This window comes from Monodelphis domestica, chromosome 3 (assembly GCF_027887165.1).
Source record: "Monodelphis domestica isolate mMonDom1 chromosome 3, mMonDom1.pri, whole genome shotgun sequence".
In the NCBI taxonomy this organism is placed as follows: Eukaryota; Metazoa; Chordata; class Mammalia; order Didelphimorphia; family Didelphidae; genus Monodelphis; species Monodelphis domestica.
Genome location: NC_077229.1, coordinates 430,043,995 through 430,071,651, shown reverse-complemented (window position 1 = coordinate 430,071,651; position 27,657 = coordinate 430,043,995). Strand labels below are relative to the sequence as shown.

The 27,657-nt window shown below is 36.6% G+C and overlaps 1 protein-coding gene across 2 annotated transcripts in view; it reads right to left on the bottom strand.

Annotated features, from left to right (window-relative positions):
* Positions 1-27,657, bottom strand: part of RAB27B (RAB27B, member RAS oncogene family) — a 258,468-nt gene that overhangs the window by 133,881 nt on the left and 96,930 nt on the right. The window contains exon 1 of one of the 2 annotated variants that reach the window (XM_016431645.2): positions 7,901-8,356. The exons of the other annotated variant lie outside the window; for it this stretch is intronic. Within the exon in view, the coding sequence (XP_016287131.1) occupies positions 7,901-7,926 (26 nt within the window). The 5' untranslated portion in view covers positions 7,927-8,356. Of the gene's footprint in view, positions 1-7,900; positions 8,357-27,657 lie in introns of those variants that run through there. 2 annotated transcript variants of the gene reach the window in all.

The following is a 27,657-nucleotide window of genomic DNA, read 5'->3' as shown; positions in this document are numbered from 1 at the left end:
TGGGCAATGACTTGTGGCAGGGAGACCAACCTGCAAAAATTCAGATGTGAAATAATGAGGGCTTGCACCAGGGTGGTGGCAGTGTCAGAGGAGAGAAGGGTGGCATATACAAGAGATGGGGGTTTATAGTAGAAGACAGGACTTGGCAACTGATTGGATGTAGAGAGTGAAAGACTGTGAGGAGTCAAGAATGACACTGAGGTTTTAATCCTGGTGATTAGGAAGATGCTCATGCCATTGACAATAATAGAAAAATTAGGAGGGGACTTGGTTGGGAAGAAAGATAATGAGTGCAGTCTTGGTCTTGTTGAGTTTAAGGTAGCTGGGAAAATTCAGTTCTATATATTGAAAAGGCAGTTGAAGCAAGATGTAAGATCAAAGATCAAAAGCCAAGGTACGGCTAGATAAATAGATTTAAAAATCATTTGCATATAGATAATACTTATATGCATGGGAGGTGATGATTACCAAGTGTAATAGAGGTATAGAGGGAGAAGAGAAGACAGCCCAGAACAGAGTGTCCCAGGGGAGTGATGTAAAATCAGTCTGGAAAGATTGTTTGGAGTCAGGTTATAAAGGACTTTACATACCAAACAAAAGAGAATATTTGACAATAGGCAGCCCCTGGAAGTTACTGAACAAGGGGCTGATGTGGTCAGGTCTGTTTTGTAAGAAAAGCCCTTTTGGCAGTTCTGGAGAGGATGGATTAGAAAATGGAGAGTATTACAGCAGAAAATCAATTTGGAGGCAATTGTAGCAGTCCAAGTAATAGGTAATAAGACCTGAACAAAGTTCCATAGCTTTCTCAATAAGAAAATCCTTTCAAATACTTATGCCAAATTATTGAACAATTTCATTTATAAATTAAACTGAAATTCAACACATTTTCCCCAGGACTGTTGAGCAAAGTTTCTTATGGTGTTTTTTTTTACTGTAGAATTGACTGTAGTTATCTAGCAAAAAACACTTACAAACTTGCAAGCAAGCTCCCTTGAGAAGAATGGTAATTAAAAAAAAGATGCTAGTTGTTTTCCTGAGAAATTTAAAAATATGCTTAGTTTTTAAAAAGCATGATGAACAATGAATAAAAAGCAGAGAAATGCCATTAAGGATTAGGAGGTAAACCTTTCCCTTCCAGGATGATCCACTAAGCCTTCCCACCAATACAGTGGAGATAATTACTTTCCCCAATTTTTCAGCACCACCTAATTTATATTAATTTGGAAAAGAATAAAAGTCATTATTTTGAGTAATCTAGTTGGAAACACTTAACAATTACTGCTTCACGTTTCCAAAAGCTATTTAAATAAAAAGCAATAATTACTCTAATGCTATTGAGAAGTTGCAGGTTTATAACTGGTGCTGAATGTTCCTTACTATTGTGAATTACACACACACACACACACACACACACACACACACACACACACACACACACACGAACAAATTGTTGTACTACAATTTTATTTTTAAAAAGACTATGGGAAATCAATTAAATGAAGTGTTCCTGTAAATAAGTGATGCCAATGGGATCACAATCTCATAATACTAGTATTAGACCATAAATTTGGAGCTGGAAAGAACCATTTGGGCCCAATTCAGCATTTTGTTGGGAGCAGATAGGTGGCCCAGTGGATAGAATGCCAGCCTTTGAGTCAGAAAGACCTGAGTTCAAACTGGATCTCAGATACTTAGTAGCTATGTGACTCTGGACAAGTCACTTAATCCTGTTTTCCTCAGTTTCCTCCTCTGTAAAATGAACTGGAAAAGGATATGGCTAACCATTCCAGTATTTCTGCCACAAAAACTCCAAATGGGATCACAAAGAATTGGATTCAGCTGAACAATAACAACATTTTGTAGAATTGAAGTTCAGAGAGCTTAAACAATTGTTGGGGTTCACACAGGTAGTGTGGCAAAGTGTGCCATAAAAAGTGGCAAAATGAAGTATAAGACAAATTCAGGGCTTCTCCTGCCACATACATTGGTCCTCTTGCCATGATACCCCATCAAGAAATGGAGTAATAAACTCCAGGACAGTACCTCCCAGTATTTTCATTTTCAAATGCTATCAAGAGCAAAGAATGAAGATGTTTTGTTTTCTTTTGTCTTTAATTTAATTTAACTTAAAAATGTTTTATTTAAAGAAGGGATGTACTCCACTAATATGAAGAGAATAGTAAAAAAATGTATATTTTTTAAACCCAAACCTATGATTTCATTGATTCAGAACACTTCAGGGGAAGCAATGCCCTTAAAGAATGCAGGCTTTCTCAGAGAGTAGACTGGGACAATGAGATGTTAAGTAGCTTGCCCAGAATCACAAAGCCAGCATGTTTCAGAGGGAGAATTGAATCTAGGTCTTCCTGGTTCTTAGCAGACTCTTTATCCCCTTGCATGATGCTACCTCTGAAAATTAGCTGAAAACAGCTAATACAGCTAATACAGCTAATTGTTTTCATAATTTTTTTTATCCTGAACTTCTTGTTTTGTCATTTAAGTCATGTCTGATTCTTTGTGATACCATTTGGGGTTTCTTGGCAAAGATATTAGAGTGGGTTTGCCATTTCCTTCTCAAGTTCATGTTACAAATGAGGAAACTGAGGCAAACATGATTAAATGACTTTCCCAGTACCACACAGCTAGTAAGAGGCTGAGGTCAAATATGAATTCAGGTCTTCCTGATTCTAGGAAGTCCTGGTTTTCTAGCCACTGTCACCTAGCTTCCTAGTCCAAATTTAGCACAAATCAAATAAAATGGGCATTTTTCTTATTATTAACTTTTTATCATTATATTATTATTATTATATTATATTAATAATAACAATAGCTAGTATTTATATGGTATTTTAAGGTTTATAAAGTATAAATTCATCTCATTTGATCTTTACAACAACACTGAGAGGTAAATGCTATTATTGTCCCTGTTTTACAGATGAGGAAATGAATTTAATAAACAACTTCATTTAGTTGCTGATGTGCTTTAAGGTGTGCAAAGGAAATGGCCAACCATTCATTTTATTTGATCTCATTTCATCCTATTAACAACACTAAGATAGATGTTATTATAATGTAAATGAGGAAATTGAGGACTTTTGCAGGGTCAAATAGCTTGTTTTCTGAGAAGTGACTTGAACTTTGATCCTGAATCTAGTCCATTCATCCATTAGGCTACAAACCTGTCCATATAAGGAGCTGTGAAGCTCTATTATTTATAATAATAACATGTTATTATTATAATTATACTATATTTATATAATTGTTATAATTCTTATGTAATATGTTAAAATATAATAATATATTATTCCATTTGTTTTCCTTTAAAAATATATAATGAATCAATATGTAACCTTATCCATTGTCCTTGTCTGTAATTTGTTCTGGCTTTCTGTTTTCTTGTGAATATTTTTTAAATAATATGCCAGCTAATATTAAAAATTTGGGCAATCTCCTTTGCAAATTGATCTCACACTCTTCTTCTTTATAAAACCTACACTATGATCAACCTGAATTACTCACCATCCCTAGAACACACATTCCAGTATCACTGCATTTCCTCATGCTTTGCCCTAGGCCTAGAATGTCCTTTCTCCATCTCTGCTTACTCTTATCCTTCCCATTCTTCACAAACTAGTTGAAATATTCCCTTCTCCATGAACACAGCTCTGATTTCTCTGGTCAGAAGAAATTTTTCCTCCCTCTAATTTTGTCACTCTTCATATTTCTCTTTTGTACTTATCAGAACCTAATTTATTTCTTTTTATAAGTTCCTTATGTTCATTGTAAGGTCTGTGAAGACAAAAAGTTTCATCTTTATCCATGTTATTGTTCTCAGAAGCCAAAGCATTACACATCTGTAATTAACTTCTCTACCCTAGAACTCCAATTCCCAGCATTACGTGCTGATGTAGGGGAGGATATAAGTTTGGTGTAGCCCCACCTCTTGCTCTCTCTTTGGGTGATAGCACACTGTGGAGGTGAAGTGAGACAAGAAGCAGGAGAACTTGTTCATGTGGTTTTAATTTTGTTAGATAATTAGGGATTTTTTTACTTCTATTTCCTTTTCATTCCTTCTACTTCAAGTGATTATTAATCAACTTTATAAAATATAATATATATATTATATAATATATAATAATAAAATAAAATATATAAAAATATATTTCTTGGAGTGTTGGATATTCATTTAAACCCTACACACAGAAGAGATGATTCATAAGTATTTGTTTCACTGATGCTGGCTTAAAAAACAATTAGTCACATTATTTTATAGTATCACCTTATATAAAAGAATCAAATCCGTGGATCAGATATTGGGTATATTCATATATGCCCAAGGAGTAATTCATTTGGTATGTAAAATTCTATTCACTTCTGTGGACTTTACAATAGGCATGAGATTTTTTATTGAGACCTACTGGATGCATCAATACTCAGCATTCTAAGAGTCACTCTGTGGTTGTAGAACAATTTCTGGCTTACAAATCACCTTCCCAAATTATCCCATATGATCCCTATATGTAAACAGGGAAGAACAAGTAATGATCTCTTCATTTTACTGATGAGAAAACTCAGAAAAGGCATAAAACTTGCCTAAAGTCTCACAGTTTCTAAGTGACAGGTCCAGAGCTCAACTGAGCAAACTCCTAATGCTAGCATTCATTACATTTTACAACTGATGTCATTTCTCCATTGCCTGCTTCTTCATGGAACTTTATCTCTAGCAGCATGGATCTGTCATCAAGTTTCTACTCTCTAGACCAAGGGTTAACCCTGTAGCTAACTCAAGAGGTCTGTGGACAGATTTAAGGGGGTCCATGAACTTAGGAGAGAAAAAATTACATCTTTATTTTCATTAACTTCTGATCGAAATTCAGTATTGCCTTCAATTATTTAAAAAAACATTTTTCAGAGAATTGGCACATAGGCTTTGCAGACTGCCAAAGCTGCCCATGGCATACACAACAAAGCTAAGACCCTTTGCTCTGGGCCCTCCCCAAGATTCTTCTTTTCCTCTACAGGCATAGATCAGATCTCTTCCTCCTTCTTTAGGCTTAATCTAACTCCTTCTTTCCCCATCTTCTACCCCAAGACACCTATGTTTTATATTATCAATGTTATATTTTACATAATATGCTATATTTTATATTATCTGAAATCAGTCTGCCAATAAACAGTTATTCAATACCTACTATGAGCCAGGAATATATGCTGAGGTCCCAAAGAAAGGTAAAAGAAGTCTCTCTTTCCAAGGAACTCCCAATTTAATGGAGGAAGCTGAAAAGGGGGCTTGAAACCCAGCACTGAGGCATGAAGTCTGTAGGAGTGCATCTGGTTGGGAAATGAAGAGATAGCTACCACCAAGCCATCTTCAAATGGAGCTCTCCAATGTCCACCCTCCACCCTCTTCGGTCAGAGGAAGAGGGTACAGAGATGGGACTTTCAGGCTTGATGTGAACTGGCAAGATGATGAGATTCCAATGAAGTTCAGAGATATGCTGCAGGTGGTCTTTTTTAAGTAATATTTAATTTTTCTTCCAATTACATGTAAAAACAAATTTAATATTCATTTTTTTTAATTTGGAGTTCCAAATTCTTTTCTTCCCTCCCTTCTAATTTGCTTCTTCCCTGAGACTGTAAGCAAACTGATATGAATTTTACAAGTGCAATCATGTAAAACATTTTTCCATATTAGTCATTTTGTGAAAGAGAAGAAAAAGAACAAGTAATAGAAGTAAAGAAAGAAGGAAGGAAGGAAGGAGAGAAGAAAGAGATAGAGAGAAAGAAAGGAAGGAGGAGAAGAAGAAGGAGGAGGAGGAGGAGGGGGAAGAGAGACAGACAGACAGAGAGAGACAGAGACAGAGACAATATTTTGGTCTGCATTCAGACTCCATCAATTCTTTCACTGGAGGCAGATGACATTTTTCATCATGAGTCTTTGGGACTGTCTTGGATCACTCTATTGCTGAGAATAACTAGGTCATTCACAATAGTTGTTCATCAAAAAATACTGCTTTTATTGTGTTCAATGTTTTTTCTGGTTCTGCTTACTTCACTTTGCATCATCTCTCCAAGTTTCTCTGAAATCATCTTGTTTGTCATTTCTTATAGCACATTTTTCCCCATTAAAATCATATGCCACAACTTTTTCAGTCATCTCCCAATTAATGGTCACTCTCTCAATTCCAGTTCTTTGCTACCACACAAAGAGCTACACTATTTTTGTACAAATAGGTCCTTTTCTCTTTAAAAAAAATCTCTTTGGATTAAAGACCTAATAGTGGCATTGTTGGGTTAGAAGGTATATAGTTCTGTGGCCCTTTGGGCAAAGTTCCAAATTGCTCTCCAGAATGGTTAGATGAGCTCACAACTTCACCAACAGTGTCTTAGTGTTCCAATTTCCCTGCATCCTCTCCAACATTTATCATTTTCCCTTTCTGTCAAATTGGCAAATCTTATAGGTGTGAGATGGTACTCATGATAATTTGCATTTCACTAATCAAGAGTGAATTAGTACATTTTCCATAAAATTATAGATAGCTTTGATTTCTTCATCTGAAAACTATCTATTCATATATTTTCATCATTTATATATTGAAGGATGACATATTTTTATGCATTTGACTTCATTTTCTATAATTAATCCTTTAGCAGGAATACTTGTTCTAAAATTTTTTCCCAGCTTTCACAGAGGGTAGTCTTAAGTGAAACTTGTGCCAGAATCTCCCCTTGATGTCTCGGAGTGAGTGCATTCCTAGCATCCTTTGGCATTCCTTCTTCTGGTAACATGATTTCTGACAATACATATATATCATTGAAATATGTCCTCCTGGTGAAGAGTCATAATTGAACAATAAGCCCAGTCCTCCCCAAGTGGTAGGTGGACAAGAAATGGGTAAAAATGGATTTATATTAATCCATGTGGCAGGATCATTCTATGGATCTACATAGAGAGCATATGTCTCCACCACTTGTACAATTGATGGTATTGTATATGCTGTTTAATTCAACAAATATTAAGCACCTACTGTATACAAATATAAAATCCTACAGGAAGCAAGGTATAATGGATTATATTAGGAACTCTGCTTCTAGTCTCAGTTTTACTATTCACTAGCTGTGTGACCTTGAGGAGGTCACTTCCCCTGGCCTTTATTCTATCAATCTATAAAATGAAGGGATTGAGCAAGATGACCACTAATGCCCTTTTCTGCTTTAACATTCTGTGCTTTTATGATGAGAGAATTGCACATTGTTCCTATATTCCTTAGCCTCCTTTCACTGCCCCTGCCTCAGTCTGCTCTGAGGAAGGTAGTCCACTTGACAAGGGGCTTTTGTATTCTTTTCCTTTGTTATACTCTGTTAGCCAGACTTGAGCTGCCAACCAGTGGACTGAGTATAGCATAAACATTACAGATAAAAAAGGGCAGTAGCAAGTGCAAATGAAGAGGGAAAAAAATCCAGGGCCTGGATTTGAGGGGGTAAATAACAATGTGTGATTAGTATGTTCTCTTCATTGGGAAAAAGGGGAAAAAATGAAATGGAAACAAAGGGAATATTTGTCTTTTCAGAAGGCACTGCATTCCTCCGTATGTATGTCTGTGTATGTGTCTATATATGCATATATATTGAATGTATGTGTTTATATATGTATATATTGGATTTGTACACACTAAAGCCATCTGCTGGACACAAACTTACTTGAAGGGTCATCAGTAAATGGAATTTAGTTTCAAATCAGTATAGGAGTGACTCAGAAAGATAACATTCTCCCCCTCTATTTTTTCAGTGGAGAAAAGGTCTTCAACCATCCCTAATTTGGGGCTCTCTGCCCTTGTTAATGGCCAATTCATAGTAGACTTGTCTAGAGCTTCAATGAATATTTTGTTTGCTTACTTACCTTCTCATCATGGTAGATTCTTTCATCTTTCAGACCCCTCTTTCTCTTGGTAATTTGCTTCCAGACCTCCATTTTGAGGAAGGATCCAGGCCAGACAGCATTCACTTCTCTCCTGGCTTTATTTCTGCCATCCTAGACTTCATTATGATTCATCTGCTGCCATCTTACCCTGAAAGTTCTATTTGCTCTTCCATCTCCCTTCTCTCATTGGTGAACACTGCCTGTGGCTCTTGACTTTGGCATCTCTTCTTCCCTCATCATTTCCAGCTCCCTTTTATGGATTGGCTTCCCTAACCAAAGTACTGTTTTGAAGGCAAGTACGTTTTTTTTTTGCTTTTATTTGTATTCATAGAAGTTAGCATGACTACTGATGGGTAGTAAGTGCTTGATGACTTGATACTTTTTTGGCAAGTGATGAGTGAAGGATTCCAGACAACCATGGTTTCTATAACATAGATGGATTGGAAGAACAACGTTTTGCAGAACATAGCATTCTTCTTCTACCACAAGACCTTTCTTGACCATGTTGATTCCATTTTCTGAATTCTGACAGCACTTCTTGCCTGAGCTACTCAATTATATATTTTGAGTATTTTTTTTTATCATTTCACTAAAAGTTAGACTCCATGAAGGCAAGGAGTGTAGTTTGTTTTGTATCTCCAGTTGTTAGTCTTATACATTGTAGATCCTTAATAAAGGAACACCACACTGAATTACATTTATTATTACATCTCCAGGTTTCTTGGGCGGACACTGAGATATTAAGTTACACAGGTCCTAGCAAGATGCAACCTGTTCAACAAGGCCCTTTTTATTTGTCTGGAAACATGTTCATGGAGACAGCTACCTCTACCCATGAATGGAATGTTGAATTGGGCAACAGAGAATTTAACTCTGGCAATTTTAATTAGACTCTTCAAAGTTTTTTGTTGCAGGCTCTAGTGCTGATCTGATCTTAAAAGCAATAAATAGCATATTCTGCTTCCTGAAAAATAAAAGATTTTGTAGCAAAACAACAACACAGCAGTTCAAACTACTTTAAATCCTAGTTAGAGAATCCCTATGTTTACTTGAATCTGTTCCTATTTTATGTGGATAATGTCCCATATTCACATAAATAAGGACATATAATGGATTCTCTCTCAATGTAACATAGAAAAGCAGTTTTTTGGGATTCAATTGGGATACAATAGAAGTGTCATAATGAGATTCTGCCACATAATTTCTTTTCTAATCTAATTTCTTTTCCCAAAACATATTTACTATCATTATTAGGCAATTTTGATTCATGTTCATACCATTTTATATATGAAAGGGAACTTGGTACTCATCTCATTCAGTAGCCTCACTTTACAGATGATGAAATTTAGAACAAGAGATGAGAAATGATTGGCCTGGAGTCATATAGCTAATGAGTGAAATTGCTGAACCAGGGTGTAGATCTCCAATTCAGTGATTTTTTTTTTTTACTAAATCACACTACAGAAATTATTTACAAAAACACACAAAAAAGCTTTTAGACAAATTTTACTAAGCTCTGAAAATAAGAAAGATGCATCTTTGAAAAGATTGTTATCTTTTTTCCCTCTAGCTTGTATTTTATTCATATTCTGTTGATTCAAGCAGCCATAAAAGAAACAAGGCCAGTCATGAAGGAAGAGAGGATGGGTATGAATTCTACAAGATGAGAAAGGATATGTGAATTCCATTGATAGAGGGAGTATTTACAACAATGGGAGTGGAGATGCACAATTCTAAGTTCTGGAGATATATTAAAAAAAAAGAAAGAAAAGATTCCCTGTCTTCAAGAAACTAGGAAAGACAACATTCATTCTTCTAGGGGAGACAACATAGAAATAGGCACTTCCATTTATATATACATATATAAATATACATATATACACATACATATATATAGTTATTATTTTGTCATTTCAGTTATGTCCAACTCTTCATGACTTCTTTTGGGGTTTTCTTGGCAAAGATACTGGAGTGATTTGCCATTTCCTCTAGCTTATTTTATAGATGATAGATTTATAGATATTTTATAGAGGGAATGCAACTAAAAATAGTTGGGACTTGCCTAGGGTCACAGTAAGTTTTTGAAGCTGGTTTTAAACTCATAAGATGAGTTCTGTCTTCAGGCCCAGAGCTCCATCAACTGTACCACCTAGTTACCCTATAAGTTAAGGTTACCTTATGGCAAAGTCCTTTTGTTAGGTGTTGCTAATTGATTTATATATCTCTTTAATGTTGCAAAGTTCTTTATGCATTTTTCCTCATTTGATCCTCACAACAACCCTATGAGGTAGTGTTATTATTGTGTCCATATAAAATTTTTTTAATCTTTTTTCCAGATGACATGTTGTTAAAAATTTTAATAATCATTTTCTGACATTTTTGACTCGTATTCTCTCCTTCCCAACCCTCCTCCTCCCCAAGATGGCAGATAATCTAGGTTGTATGTGTATTATACAAAACATAGTTCCATGTTCATCATGTAGTGAAAGAAAACATATATCATTTACACTAGAGAAAAATTCATGGGAGAAACAAAATGAAGACTGACATGTTTCGGTCTGCATCAGTTCCTTTTATGGCAGTGGATAGCCTTTTCCATAATGAGTCCCTTGGAGCTGTCCTTGATCCTCTCATTTCTTAAAGTATAGCCATTCACAGCTGATCATCATACTTTGTTTTCGCTATATACATACAACATTCTCTTGGTTCTGCACACTTTATTTTATATCACTTCATATAAATCCTTTCAGGCTTATTTGAGATAATCTTGTTTGTCATGTCTTATGGGAAAATAGTATTCCATTACAATTAGTCTGAGATCATAATTGCTACCCCTGTTTTATTAGCTTTGGCTGAACCATAGTAGATTTGACTCCAGCTTTACCTTTACTCTATGTGTGCCTGCTTGCTTTAAATGTGTTTCTTGTGGACAACATATTGTGGGATTCTGACCTTTAAAGTACTCTGTTTTCCTTTTTTTCTGTTTTATGGATGAATTCATCATTTTCACATTTATCATTATGAATACTGTGTGTTTACCTCCAGTTTATTTTTCCACTATTTATCCTTCTCTTTCTTTCCTTTTTGCTTTTCTCTGTTCCCAAATATTTTTGTTTCTGACTATTGCCTCCCTGAGTTCATCCTCACTTTTGCCTATCCTTCCCTATTTTTTCTTATTCCCTCTCTTCTTATTTCTATAGGGTAATACTGGTTTCTATAGCTAACTGCATGCAGATTCTATTCCCACTTTGTACCAATTCTGATAAGAGTAAGGTTCATACCTTGTCCACTCACCCCTAGTTTCCTCTTCACTGTATTGATTCTTATATGCTTCCTCATGTGAGATAATTTACTCCCAATTTTTTCTCCTTTTCTCATTAACCAGTATATTCCTCTTTCTTAGCCCTTGATTTTGTTTTATTTTATTTTTTATTTTTTTAGTGAGGGGGGAACAAATATCATACTATCATTTTAAACTTACTCCCCGCTCTCTGTGCAGGTATGCTCTTATTCATTACCCTAATTTTAGGTATTTTCCATACCTTAAGTATTCTAAGTAATTTAGATATTTTAAGAATCTCAAGTACCATAGATAATCTTAAGTAGCTTAGTTATCACCTTATGTTGAAATTCAATTTAACCTCATTATTTCTCTTGCATATCTTAAGTATTTTAAGAATCTCTTGTATCATGGATAGCTTAAGTTTCCTAACTAATACTTTCCCATGTAGGGATGTTTTTAGTTTAACCCCAATGACTGCTTTGAGTTTTTTCTTTTCTTTTTACCTTTTTATACTTCTCTTGAGTGTTGAATTTGGTCATTGAATTTTCTTTTCAGCTCTGGGGTTTTTGTCAGGAATATTTGGAAGTCCTGTACTTCATTAAATATCACTTTTCTCCCCTGCAGGTTTATGTTCCATTTCACTGAATATGTAATTCTTAGTTGTAGGCCTAGATCCTTTACCTTTTGGAATACTATATTCCATGCCTTCTGGTCCTTTAATATAGAAACTTCGAGGTCCTACATAATCTTGATTGCAGCTCCACAATATTTTAATTGTTTTTCCCCCCTGATTGTTTGCAGTATTTTCTTCTTGACCTAGGAGTTCTGGAATTTGGTATAATAATCCTTGGATATTTAAATTTGGGATATCTTTTAAACATTGGTGAATTTTTTCTATTTCTATTTTCCCTTTTTGTTTGAGAATGTCAGGGCAGTGCTCCCTGATAATTTCTTGCTGTGTGATGCCCAGGCTCTTTTATTGATTATGGTTTTCAGAGAGTCCAATGATTCTTAGGTAACTTATTTTGGATCTATTTTTTCCAGGTCAGTTCTTTTTCCAGTGAAATATTTAAGATATTCTAGTTTCTTTTAATTTTTTAAAAATTTATTTTATTGTTTCCTGTTCTTTTGTGGAGTCATTAGCTACCATTTGTTTAATTCTAATCTTTTGGGAACCATTTTCTTCTTTGATCTTTGTACTTCTTTTTTAGAGCATTAATTTCCTTTTTGAAATTTTATATTTCCTTTTTTAGGAATCTTTCTTCATCAGCAAATTTTTGCCATGGGGTATAACTTTTTTCCTATCATTTACTTTTCTAATTTTTCTTCTAAGTCTCTTACTGTTTTTAGATCCTCTTGGAGCTCTTCCAGGATTTCATTTTAGGTCTGTTGCCTTTGAGGTTTCATGCATTTCCATTTTGGCATTGCTGTTCTCTTCTGCTTGCTTTTTGCTCTTCCCTTTTGTTCAAAACAGATTTCCATGGTCAGGCTTTTTCTTTGTCTTGTCCTCATTTTCTGGGGCTTTTTCATGATCTTGCCTATAAGTTGAGGCTCAGCTCCACTTGTACTTCTGAGGTGGAGGGAATACTGTCCCTGGTTTCTCTGATGCCATGTACAGTGAATTTAGCTGGATTTCACTCCCCAGCTGCCATTTTCCTTTGGTGTTGCAAGCAGAGTTTGTACCTTCTTCTGGGGTTCCCTCATGTGTGGTTGCACCAAGTGACTCCTAAAGCTTCTCAGTATGTGGTTACACTAGGCAGATCCTTACATTGCTGATTCTATTACTCTCACCTCTTACCCAAGCAAGATAGATCTTTCCTGCTGTCCCTCTATATTTTCTTTGTCTAAAACATGTCTAAAACACTCTGTCTTCTGCTGGTTCTTTCCCTCCAAAATTTTTCTGAAGCATTTTTTTTCTTTTTTTTTAAACCCTTACCTTCTGTCTTGGAGTCAATACTACGTATTGGCTCCAAGGCAGAAGAGTGGTAAGGGCTAGGCAATAGGGGTCAAGTGACTTGCCCAGGGTCACACAGCTCGGGAAGTGGCTGAGGCCAGATTTTAACCTAGGACCTCCCATCTCTAGGCGGCATTTTTTCTTCTGAGGTTGTGTGAGGATAGATTTTGGGCAAGCTTAGAATGTTCCTTATTCCTCTATCTTTTTAGGTCTTTTATAGGAGATTAAACAGAGGCTGAGTCAGGTTAGGTGATTTGTCTAGAGTCAAAGCTAATAATTATCTGATAGAATATTTTAGTCAGGTTTTCCTGACAATTGTTCTCCACTATACAATTTTCTTACCTATAAATCCCTTTGAATCCACCAGCATAAAGGCTATCAGACCTTTATTGAATTCTTCTCTATAGTTAATGGTGTATCAAAATTTTAATGTCACATGGAGAAAGCCCACATGAAGCCACATAGTGAGAATATCCATTTTCCTCTAGTTTTACATTTGTTGCAATATAGGTAAAGGGCAAAGTGGCTACCTAAATCTGAACTGACACCAAGAAGCATCTGTGTGTATGGTTTAATCATGTCAAACCCCAAGATTTTGTAGATATATCAGCCAAGATGTAGATTCCCAAAAGAAGAACATTCAATTCTAAGGGAAAATAATAAACTCTGGGAAAATGATTCAATTGTGTTATATCCCTCTGCTTTCACACATATGGCAGGTATTCAAGTGAGGGTGCCTCAGGTAATTAAAGAATTAAAATTGGATTTTGGCTGAAATTCATTAGGCTCCCATGTGTAACATTTGCGTGTAAAACTATGAAAATGAGGCCCCCTTGTTGGTAACATTTTTTAATGTACTCTCTCAATCCATTTAAAAAATCTTAATGACCATTTTCTGAATAAAGAGTATTGGTGAAAGCAAGTCCATTGCTTCTGCAATTTACTCCTTAGATCTAATTCCATTTTGGAATCTTCCATTTTACCTTAGTTTTCTGGTCAGAAAGATGATCAATTTCACCTTGATCTTCAGTAAACATTTGTTAAGGGAAGACGGGACAGAGAGTTGTGCTAACATTAAACACTGCTGTCCTTGCCACCATAGAGTTCACAGTCTAGTAGGGAAATGAGACATAAGTGTAGATAATTACAAAATGAAACGATAAGTAAAACAACAGCAGCAGCAGCGGCATTTAAATAGAGTTTTAAGGTTTACAAAACACTTTACAAATAAGATTTCTTTTTTTTCCTCCCAATAATCCTTGGAGATATATGCGATTATTAGCCCAATTTTACGGAATATAAAATGAAGGCAAAGGTCTTCCTGAAAGTCACATAGCTAGTAAGTGTCTCAGGCCAAATTTGATCTCAGATCTTCCCGAAACTAGGTTGAGAGCTCTAGATTCTGTACAGCCTGGTGCCTCTAGGTACCTAAGAAAGGTGCTTACTAAACGCTAAGTGAATTCTGAGGAAAGAAACACAGAATCTTGGAATCCCAGAGTTGGAAGAAACCTCCAAGATAATGTGGTCCAAGCTGCATCTGTACTAGAATCATCTCAATACCATCCCCAACAAGAGGTCATTCATCCTTTGTTGAATGCATCTAGTCAAATGAAACCCACTATTTCCCAGGTGTCCTCCTTTTGAGTGGTTGCACTCAGTAGACAGTTTTTTCCTAATGTAGATTCAAATTTGTTTCTTTGCAGCTTCCACTCAGTTTTCCTGTTCTGCTTTTTGGGGCCAAACAGAATTTGGATGCCCTTCTTCCACATTAGACATTCAAACTCCTTTCAAAATAGCTATTGTATACCTTCTCAGACCCCTGTCTCTCCAAAATGGCGCATTGTCTCTACTACATCATGCTGGCTTCCAGGAGACATAGACATGAAATGTTAGGAAAGCAAAAATATCCCAACTAATCTGAGATGTATGTCTAGGGATACTACTGTCTCTCAGCCTCTGAGGTGCAGAGGCAGAGCTAGGACAATGGCCAACAGCACAAGAAACATCTGTGGCTACAAACCAAAGGGGAAATTATACATATCTATAGTGTGACTAAGATTACTGATCCTGGGTTTGTCTTTTTAATTCTTTACACGGTTAGCATCGGCATCGATGGCCTTGTATTTAGAGAGTGTATCTTTGTATGGGCAGTTGATTTATCACATACATAAAGCAGCTAAAGGACCAGTTGACTGGGGGCAGCTAGATGGTCCAGTGGATTGAGAGCCATATGTAGAGACAAGAGGTGCTAGGTTAAAATCTGTCCTCAGACACTTCCTAGCTGTGTGACCCTGGGCAAGTCACTTACCCTCCATTGCTTAGCCTTTATCTGCCTTAGAACCAATATGCAGTATTGATTCCAAGATGGAAGATAAGTTGTTGTTGCTGTTTTTTAAAGACCAGTTAACTGCAGGACAGTTATTTATGAATGGTGTTGTATGTATTTTACCTTCTAGAATTCATTATTCCTCTATGACTATGGAAGTCTTTTTTCTGATTTTACACAATGAATTCATTTTAATATGTATGATTTTAATATTGCACTCTGGAGAAGTATTAAATATGATTCTTGGGAAAAGTCTTGGGGAGAGATCACTGGACATACAGTCAAGGGATCTGTGTTTGAGTTAGAACTCTGCCAATGACTGTTGTAACACTTTGGGCAGGTGAGAAATTCTTGGAGGCTTGGTTTTCTTATCTGTATAATGGGTAGCTATGTGGAACAGCCCGGGCAGTGAAGTAGCACAAAAGGGAGAATGCCAGGCCTAGAGTTAGGAAGACATCTTCCTGAGTTAAATCCTGTCTCAGAGGCTTACTAGCTATGTGTCTTTAGGCAAGTCACCTAATCTTGTTTGCCTCAGTTTCCTCATCTGTAAAATGAGCTAAACTGCTCCAATATATTTGTCAAGAAAACCCTAAATGAGTTTGTGAAAACTTGGATATGACTGAAAAACAACTGCAAGAGAACAATGGAGATTAAAAATACTTAAGAATACCTACCTTATTGAGATATTGTGAAACTCAAATGAGATAATATATTTGAAAACAAATATTTTGTAATTTCAAAGTTCTCCTCTTCCTTGAAGCTCTCCAAACAGAGGTTGGACAACTACTTTTAGGGTAGATTATAGTGTGTGGATTCCTTTTCTAACTTGATGACCACTTCAGTCTTTTCCTGCTTTCCCATTCTGTGATTCTGTTATACACATGTAAGCTGTGTTATTATTATTTTAGTCTATCAGAACTTGCAGTGCAGTGAAAATGTGACCTTTAACCAGTGCTTTTTAACCATCTAAATGAAAGGCAAGAAGAGTGCCCTTGAGTGCAGCTGCCCTGATCTCAATTTGCTTGTATTCAGTTTTTTATTTGATGAAAATTCTGGTCAACTTAAAGGTCATTGCTAATGACACTCAGTGTAACATGCAAATGTGCTCCTCTAGGCAGGCAGAGGGCATAAAACATTTATAAAAATGCAAATGTTGTAGTTAACCGAGAGCTGCAAATAACCAAATTTATGTGTCTTTTTAATACTTTCCAAGCATGCAGAAAACTAGAGGACCTGAAGAACTTGTGTGCATGGAAGTCTCATTAAGAAGTATCTAGGATTTTACTGGAACTTGACTGATGACTTTTTCTCCTCTTTTTCCCTGTGTCCTTTAAGCATTATAATGTAGGCTGTTTAGCAGCCCAACCCAATTTAAATTCAAATACTCTTTTCCCCCCTAGAACGAATTATTTATAAGGTAGCCCAAGGTCCCAATATTGCTTTCCTCAACATCCCAGTTTTTATTTCTTAATGGAGATATACATTTCCATTCCATACACACTCACACTCACACACACACATACACACACACACACGTTTCTCTTTTGGAAACGGGATAGATTGTGTCACTGGTTATCTCTGTACAACATTTTCTCAGATAATAATGACTCTCTGAAAGATCAGTCAACAGCTAATTTATCACAAACATATTTGGAACTCAGTGCCTATATATCACATCCAACTGATCAAGCTGGTGGCAAAGTAGACAGAGGGATTGAGTATTATGAATTTTTTCTTGAATCATTTCTAACAATAACTAGCTGTTTAATCTTACACAAACTGTTTAATTTCTGTGAGACTTGATTTCTTTATCTGAAAAATAATTCTGTAGGTCTAGACAAATATCTATTCCAACCTTAAGGTGTTACATTTATTTATCCTTGAATCCTAGTAGAAATGATGCCTACTTTCAGGTCTTCATATTTACTTTCCATCTTGCTCTATAGTGGAGACATAGTGATGGAGACAAGGTAACAGTCATTCTGAGAAGGTGCTTTCAGCATCCCAGAACAGTTGACAGGACCAAGAAGGAGAAAGAGAAGGAGGGGAGGGTAACTTTCTCTTCCTACACTAATGATCTTTTCATTAGAGGATCTAAAGATGGGGTTAGGGAAAGATAGAGAGAAGGATCAGAGAGATTTGTAAAAAGTTTTGCACCATTATGATTCCTGTATATTAGTTTCCATCCTATTTTCCCGTTTAGTTTCTGACCTCCTCTTCCCCCAGTTTGTCCTCTTTTTTTATCAGCCCTAGCCCCCCTTCTCTTCTCTCCTTCCCCTCCTACTTTCTTGTAGGGAACTATATCCAATTGGATTGTGTATGTTCTTCCCTCATTGAGCCAATTCTGATGAGAGTAAGTTTCACATGCTCTCTTCCTCATCTCCCCCATCTCCCCTTCTTTCCTGCTTCTTTTATGTGCAATAATTTACCACATTCTATTTTCCCTTCCCCTTCCTCCCAATGCATTCCTCTTTTTTATACCTTAATTTAATTTAATTTTTTAATATATCAGCCCATCATATTCAATGCATACCCCGACCCTCTGGCTATGAGTACTCCTTCTAACTGCCTAATGATGACAAAGTTCTTTGGGGCTACAAGAGTCATCTCTCCATATAGAGATGTACACAGTTTAGGCTTATTGAATATCTTTTGATTTCTCTTTCCTATTTACCTTTCTATGATTCTCTGAGTCTTATATTTGAGAGTCAAATTCTCCCGAATTAATTTTGAGGCAATGTATTACAATTTTATGGAGGATAATTTAGTAGAAATCAAATGGGTCCTTGCCCTGTCTTCACATTCTAATCCATTCTAATCTTCCACTCACCTGCTAGTCATCTTCCTAAAACATGCATGGGTCTGAGAACATCATTACCTTACTCAATAAACTCCTAGGAGTCCCTATCGTTTCTAGGATCAAATATAAAATCTTTTAATTTTATTTTAAAGTCCTTTATAACCTGGCTTCCTCCCTAGCTTTCCAGTATTTTAAATTCCTGCTTCTCTCCTCCACAGATTATTTGATCCAATGACTGGCCTATTTGTTTTTAGTTGCACATAATGCTCCATCTCTAGACTCCATGTCTTTTTACTCACTGTCCCTCATGCCTAGCCTTCACAATTCAGCTCAGATCCCATCATCTGCAAGAAGTCTTTCCTAGGCAGCCTCTCATTCCTTCCCTCTGTTACCTCCTATTTTCTCTCTCTCTCTCTCTCTCTCTCTCTCTCTCTCTCTCTCTCTCTCTCTCTCTCTCTCTCTCTCTCTCTCTCTCTCTTTCTCTCTCTCTCTCTTTCTCTCTCTCTCTCTCTCTCTCCATATATATAGATATATGTATATTTGTAAAAATACAAAATTTCACGTGCATATAATCATTTCTGTCTCTGTGTGTGTGTGTGTGTAAAAATTTCACATGCATATAATCATTTGTTTGTTGTCTCCCTTATTAGAATATGAGCTTCCCAAGGTCAAGGACCTTTATTGGTATACCCAGAGCTTAGCATAAAGCCTGTTGAATAGTAGGTTACTAAATGCTTTTTACGTTTGATACTGTTGAATTTTCATATGACATAAAAATAGTGCTTAATAAGTACATACAAATATTGATGTTGGATTTTCACTTGTTGATATCATCTAAGGAGTCTGAGTTCATAGAGCAATGGCATAATGAAGAGCTATGGCATAATTCCTAGTCTAGGAATACGAGGACCTAGTTTAGCCCCAGCCCCTCTGTGTGCTCTTGGACAAGTTGCTTAACATCTGTAATGGACAATTTTCTCATCTGAAGAATAGGGATGATAACATGTCACAGAAGTTTATTGTGAGGATCAGTTGTGATAATATATGTAAAAACATTGTTGAAACTGGAAAGCCATATGCAAATATAGAGTAGTATTATAAATAACCAAACTGCCTTGACCAACAGCAGAACTGTTCTTGGCTTGTTAACACCATGAAAAATTTTATAACTCTTTTAAGTCAAAAAATACTGTGAAATGAAACATTCTAGATGTGTTAGTAATATCCTATAATATTGTTTTTCTTGTTGTTTTGATCTAGACCTCCGATTTCATGGATGCAGGAATTCCCAGGGTAGAACTTAATTTCATTAATACAAAATAGCAACTCACCAAATCTTAATTTGAGGCTTTGAGATGGTCACAGAAGAAGTATGTGTCAGTGATAGGACTTCCATCCAGATCCTCCTGACTACAAGGCTAGCCCTGTATTTATTATATCACAAAGCGTTTCTGATTAAACATCTTAAGTAGGTATCCTACATCTTTGTGTAATTTCAACCTATTAAAGCTTTCATTTGCAATCATGTCTGACTCTTCATGAACATATTTGAGGTTTTCTTGGAATAGATATTGGAGTATTTGTAATTTCCTTCTCCAGCTCACTTTACAGATGAGGAAACTGAGCCTAACAGGTTAAGTGACTTGCCCAGGATCACACAGCTAGTAAGTTTCTGAGGTCAGATTTGAGCTCAGGAAGATGAGTCTTCCTGACTCCAAGCCCAGTGCTCTATCCATTGCACCACCTAGCTGTAGATTCATTGCTTTGTGACCAAAGTAGTAATCAGCAGTAAGGCAAGACTCATAAGAAAATCATGTCTCCCACAAGATCAAGAAAAATTGAGTTTTAGGTAAAATATAACCCATTCTGCTTCCACAAGTCCTTTAACCATAGGTAAATTTTCATTGCGAGGAAGGTAGACAAATGACTAGCCTTCATTCCCTATATAATGAGCTCTATTTAATACAAAACCAGTGGTGTTCTTTGCCTCCTGGAGAATTAGGTTATTGTGCTAGAGAGAGGGGAAAAAAGGAAAGGATGGAAGGATCATTCAAATGTGATTTCATTAATGTAGTCGGTTCAACCTTATCTTAAGTACAACTGTCCCTGAATATACTTCAGGGAGGGGAGAGGTAGAATGACAGCCAATGATCATTATGAGAACTTCACTAAGGAAATTGATGAACCTTTGCAATTAGGGAGATCCACATCTACATGTTTCATTGTGAAGCATTCTTAATGAGCATCTTTTGCAGTCATTTGCCCATTTGTTCATTTATGCATATATATGTATACATAATATAGACACATACACACTTACACAAAGAGGATGACTCACTAACGTCCAGTGTCTCTTCCCTAAGTAGACTGGAAGCCTCAGTATTATTTTAGACCCACCCCACACTCCACGCTCCCATAATCCAAAGCAACCCAGTCCTTTTGCTTGCTCCTCCACAATATTAGATGCATCTTCATTAATGCTGCCACCACCTCTAAAGCATAGAATCACATAATTATTAGAACTAGAGGGGACCTTAAAGAGCAGCGCATCCTTCTAAAGAAGCTCATTTTCTAAAGAAGGAGGTTGAAAATCAGAAAGATGAAGTGACTCCTAAAGTCACACAGCTAGTTGGTTAGGGACAGAATACTGGTAAATCAACAGCTTTCAGAATTTCTGGATTTTTTAAAAAAATAATCAAAGAGATTTTTTTCTCAATTACATGCAATAACAATTTCCACACGTTTTCTGAAATTATAACACCAAATTGTCTCCCTTCCTCCTCCCTCTCAGAGATGGTAAATAATTTGATCTGTACATATTATATGCATTATTATCTAGTGTAGTATCTTAACAGGCAGACTGACTTTCAGGTTGCATCTCTCTAAAATAAACCAATCAGTCAATAAACATTTATTAAGGATTTTCTATGAGCCAGGCACTGTGCTAAATGCTTGGGATTTAAAAAGAGGAAAAAATAGTTCCTGCCCTCAAGGAGTTTACAATCTAATGGAAGAGGAATCTTTGAACAGAGCTTTTATTTTGTCCTGAAACCACTCCTTCATCACTACATTAAATTTTATTCAACTTTGGCTATCTGCCACAAATAAGACTCCCTCTCAGATCATTCACACCTTTTTGTTTACTTTGCCCAAATCAATGAGAATGTGAGCATCTACTTATTTATCTACACTTTATTCACTTTTCAGCATTTTGCCTGTCAAATAATGTTTATAAAATGCTAGTTGACTGACTAACTTGAACCTATAATGGGACAGATGGTTGGGAAAAGAGAAAGGTCAGATTACAGGCCAAGATGGAGGTGTTCTCAGTGCCATCAAGAGTAGCCACTTGGCCTTTCACTGATGATGAATGCATTGTGTTGTAATATATAGACACACCACAGCATCATAAATAGAGCATAGGGCTTGATGTCTAGAAGACCTGGTTTCCAATCCTACTTCTTACACTTACAGCCATATAACCCCATGGGAAACCACATAATCCCCTCTCAGGCAATTTCTCAGGACTTACCTATTGAGACAAGTTCTGATTTACCTTTATTTCTCTGCATAAAGAGAACTTTCCAGTACATATGAAATCATAGATTTGTCTTTCAGTATTGTTGTTTTAAATCACCCTTCTCCAGCCCATCCTTTGTGCCGCTTCCAAAATAGTCATCCTTAGGCATAACATCACTTCTCTCCTCAGAATCTTCAGTAGCTCCCTATTTCATCCAATACAAAAAGTAAACACCTAAGCCTGGTATAAAAGACCCTCTACAAGTTCCTAATAGGGTTTAACGAATTGTGTCTCACCATTATTGATAAAATTGAGGCCCAGGCAAACCAAAATATTATTTCTGGCAGTCAGCTAGTTAAGAATTTTATGGCTGACAATCTTCTATGAGGGTGAAGAGGGAAGAAAGTCACTAAATCAGGGATAGGGTATTTGGGCGAGATGACCATATTCCAAATTATCTTTAATGTTGAGAGGATATAGAAACAATATTACCTTTATTGCATTTTCCTTTCCTATGGCTAGATAGTGATGCTAGGTTCAGACTGACATTAAAACAATTTCCTGATGTTGAATTTAGGAAAAAAAAGAAGCTGAAAATTTGGTACAGCAGAAGAAGCAGTTCTGGATTGGGATTCAGTAGACCTGCACTATAGACATGATGGAACAATATTATAGACCGTCCTGTGCCAATAACAGCAAAAGGTATAGCACTGGAACTTGGTCTTTCTGCCATTCAGTTTTTTCATATGTAAAATGAAAGGATATGGACTTAAAGTTTTATTTTGTCATTGCCTTGTAATTAGTCAAGGTCTTGAAAGAACTTTTTTTTTGTTTTAACGGTCCATGCAGGAGAAATAAAATATAATTTAGAGTCAGGAAAACAAATTCAAATCCAGCTTCAAACAATTTCTAGCTATGTGATGCTATACAAATCACTTAACTGTTTGCCTCATTTTCTTCAACTGTAAAATGGGGATAATAAGATGTTATAAGTATTGATGAGAGGATATATATATAAAGCACTTAGCATAGTACTTGTCATATAGTAGGCATTTAATAAATGCTTTTTCTTCCCTCCCTCCCTCCTTCCTTCCTTCCTTCCTTCCTTCCTTCCTTCCTTCCTTCCTTCCTTCCTTCCTTCCTTCCTTCCTTCCTTCCTTCCTTCCTTCCTTCCTTCCTTCCTTCCTTACTTCCTTCTTTCCTTCCTTCCTTCCTTCCTTCCTTCCTTCCTTCCTTCCTTCCTTCCTTCCTTCCTTCCTTCCTTCCTTCCTTCCTTCCTTCTTTCCTTCCTTCCTTCCTTCCTTCCTTCCTTCCTTCCTTCCTTCCTTCCTTCCTTCCTTCCTTCCTTCCTTCCTTCCTTCCTTCCTTCCTTCCTTCCTTCCTCCTCCCTGCCTCCCTGCCTTCCTTCCTTTCATATTAATATGCATTGGAATAAACCTGAAATACCAATATCCTCCCTAATAGAAATTATGGACAGTGCAAACTATTAAGTAGGCAAACTAGGAACACTCATAAAATAGAACTGAATTTATTTTGGACCAGTACTTTATCGTAAAATATTGGAAATATATAACCAGTTAAAAGGAAAGGCTTGATTCTAATCCTCCCTCACCCTGCCACAATAGTACTATCAGCTCCAAGTAACACAAAAAAAGTATTACTGACTAGAACAGAGCAATAAAAAATTATCATCTCAAATCTATATTAAATGAACAGATTTTAAATCAAGGAGTTAGTAATAACAGGATAGGGAAAAATTGAAGACTGTGAAGTCACTGAAAATCTTCATTGAATGTAAACTCTATAAATTGTATTGAATAACACAATGGATGGCAAAAACAGAAGGGCTGTTTTAAATGATTTTGAAAAGGACACGAGCTCTTTTAAGAGACTAGAATTTCAAAAAGCCCTTTTGAGATTTGACAGCATGACTCCAACTGGCAGATTGATTACATAAAAACAGACTAATCTCAAAATGCTCACGTCAAATCCAACCATTATGTATGAATACTTTCTCCCAAGGTATTTGCTAGAAAGTATAAAAACACTTTAAGGCCTACATGATGGCATACATGTGATAGCTGTTGGCACAAGAACTATGGAAATAAAGATGGCAATATAAAGTAATACCCCCCCCATCCCAAAAGACAGGAGTCCAACACCAGGGGCAGCTTGACAGAGCTTCTGAGAATCTGCAGAAAGATTCTAGAATATTGCATTGCAATCAGTTTGGTTTGGGGAATGCTTTGTTGCCCAAATAAAGACAATAAAAAGAATCACAAGGAAAGGAACTGGAAAAAAAATCCATATCAGAAATTCTACATGACCTTAATCAGCAACTAAAAATAAAAGTCACAAGTTACAACAAGATAAAGAACCAAAGTAGCACAGAGAACAAAACAGATAATTCAACATTAATCAAAAACTTTGCTTCAGTAGCTTCAAAAATAAAGAAATAAGAGGTGAGAGAGAAATCCCAAGAATAACAATGAGGAAAAGTTCTGGTTGTCCATGTGGCCATAAAACATCCAACACAATAAAAGTGAAAATTGAGTTAAATGAGAAATTAATTATAGAATAATTATATAAAACTCCAGCCTTTCTAAAAAAAATGGAAAGTCATAGGGCTTGATAAGATCCAAAATAATTGGTACAAATACTTAATAGTGGCACAGGAATGATTAGTAACAGCTCTGTCTCAGCTGCAAACCTGACCTCTCTTCTCTTAAGGCAAGCCATCACATGTCTATTACCAAAAGATGAAAACACCAGAAATTCTTTCCAATAGAAGCCAATTACTTGTCATGCATTTTATAAAACATATTCACATGTAGTAATGCACACAAAAAATCTAAAAGCACAAGAAAAAATATTGGTCAAGGTACAAAAGTCTTAGGGCTGCAGATACAAAAATGAACAGAGGCAACAGATAGATTGATAGATATGCAGTGTCATTTATTAAATGCTTTCTGTGTGCTAGGCACTAGGAACACAAATACAATCAAACAACAGAAGACAGGAGAGATAGAAAGGAGAGGGAGAAGGGTACCTGCATGGGGGAATGGGGACATTGAGGAGGAGAAGTAAGCTAGAGAGTGACTCCATGCATGAGAGAAGTTCTTACTAAAATGGTGATATTGGACAAGAAGTCACTAATCAGGAGAAGAGGACCTCAAGGTAACAATTGTACCAAGGCAGCAAAGGAGCAGATGAAGATGAGAAGATGGTATCTGGACTGAGTCGAGCTACATTTTATTGATCTATCAGTTATTGAATACCTAGCCCACAAATGCATAATATTTATACTGCAAAGCCTTTGATTTAGTTTTGTACTCATGGTTGACAAAGATATAAATAGTCCCAACTATAGCTAGAATGCTAGAATACTTGATGCCCCCATATAAACAATTTCTATATTATATATACATATAATATAATGCCAAGAAAAATTCACAGACAATGTGGCATATTCAGAGTTTAAGTCCATTATGCTTCTGCCTAGCTTTTAATTCATTATTTCTCAGAAAAAGAATTAAGTATGGCTTCCAGATGTAAGAAGGAATTAGATAAAAAAATAATCTTAGCAATCAATTAATTATGCATATTATTAATGTACTTGGATGGCATCAGGTGCTAAAATCATGAAATAGTTCCTTCATTGCACAGAAACTTTCTCTAAGGAAATCAACATATCATTTAAGATCATGTATAAAATCCTTAGTATATATCAGGGAAAAGGAGCAGCTAGGTAGCACAATGGATGGAGCACCCAGCCTGGAGTCAGGAGGACCTGCATCCAAATCTGGCCTCAGACCCTTCCTAGCTATGTGACCCTAGGCAAGTAATTTAACCTCGATTTCTCAGCCCTTACTGTTCTTCTGGTCTTAGAATTAAATTAAGATATAAGGTAGAGAGCTTCTGGGTCAAGATGGCTCCAGAGTAAAAGCAGTGCTTTACCTCTCCTCTCCACTGATCAAGACAGAGTGCCTCAAAATGACAAAACCAAAATCAAATGAGAGGAGTTCCCCTATAGGACACAGCACAGAAAGTAGGCAAAGTTAGGACATTTCCATGCTAAAAGGGAATGGAATTTCCCCCACCAAGGGATGAGCTCATCATTCCTCTCCCACTTCACCTACCTTTCCAGAGTCCAAGCAAAAATGGGACAAACTTCTAAGTTCTAGGAGGGAGCCTGGCTAAGATCAACACAGACTTACCTTTAAGAGAAACTAGACTCAGAACACTGGGAGGTTGAGGAAATGTGGAGATAGGGGGTTGTGGAGCTTGGGGAGAGGGGGTGGCTCACAGCAAAATGCCACAGGGAACCATAAAAAGCCCTCGGGCTAAAACCTCTCCAGTGCTCAATACAGAAACCTCCCTACACTCCACACCCAGACCTCTTCCAGGCAATCTCTAAGTTCTCAGGGGCTGGACCTGCCCATAAGTACAGTGAAACTAGGGACCCCAGGAGGCTGAGGAAATGTGGAGATAGGGCATGGAGCTTGGACAGAGAGGGGAGACTCAAAGCAAAACGGGAGAGATCCAAAAAAATAGCCTCTGGGCCAAAACCTCTTCAGTGCTCAATACAGAGACTTACCTACAGTCCACACCCAGACCTCTGCAAGGCAATCTTTACGTTCTTTGGGGCTGGACCTGCCACTAAGAGCAGCTGGACACTGCTGTGGACTGGGAAAAAATCCTCAGGGCAAAAACCTCTTCAGAGTCCAATAGAAAGGTCACCCATATCCCTCACTTAGACATCTGACCAGGAAAGGGCAAGGCAATGGCTACCAATTCTCAGGAACTAAAATCCACAAATACACACACACACACACACACACACACACACACACACACACACAACAAGAAGAAAACTCTGACCCTCAATAATTTTTATGCAGAAAAAACCCAGACTAAAGAAGAGACAGCAGAAGATGACTAACAATTAAACGCACCCAAACCTTCAAAAATAATGGAAATTGGTCACAAGTTCTTGAAGACTTTAAATCCAAGATTGTCAGAAAAATGAAAGAGTTGTGGCAAGAAAAGTGGGAAATAGTCCAAAAAGAAAATAACAGTTTAAAAGACAGGATCTCCCACTTGGGAATTGAAGCCCAGAAATCAAATGAAATAATAAGCAAATTGAAGATCAGGAATAACCTGCTAAAAGCCATGAAAAGCAGGATAGATCAAACCAAAAAGGGAAATCAAAAGATCTTAGATGAAAACCAGTCATTAAAAACTAGAATTGGGAAAGTAGAAGCCAATGATCTCACAAGACAGCAAGAAGAAGGCAACACAAAAAATCTCATTGAGAGGGTAGTTGACCTTGAAAATAGACATCAGAGAGACAATTTGAGAATCATAGGCCTACCTGAAAACCTGGAAACAAACAGAAATCTTGACGACATACTACAAGAAATTATTCAAGAAAACTGCCCTGAGGTTCTGCAACAAGAGGGAAAAATAGACATTGAATGAGTCCATAGATCACCTGCAATAAAAAATACTCAAAAGACAACCCCCAGGAATGTAATTGTCAAATTCAAGAGCTTCCAAACTAAGGAGGAAATATTACAAGAAGCCAGAAACAATTCAGATATCAAGGAGCACCAATCAGGATTAAACTGGATCTGACAGCCTTCACACTAAAAGACAGTAAGGCTTGGAATATGATATTCATAAAGGCAAAAGAATTGGGTGAACAACCAAGGATCATCTAACCATCAAAATTGACTATATAATTCTAGGAAAAAGTATGGGCATTTAACAAAATAGAAGACTTCCAAATATTTGTAAAGGAAAGACCAGGACTAAACAGAAAATTTGACATCGAAAAACAAAAAAACAAGA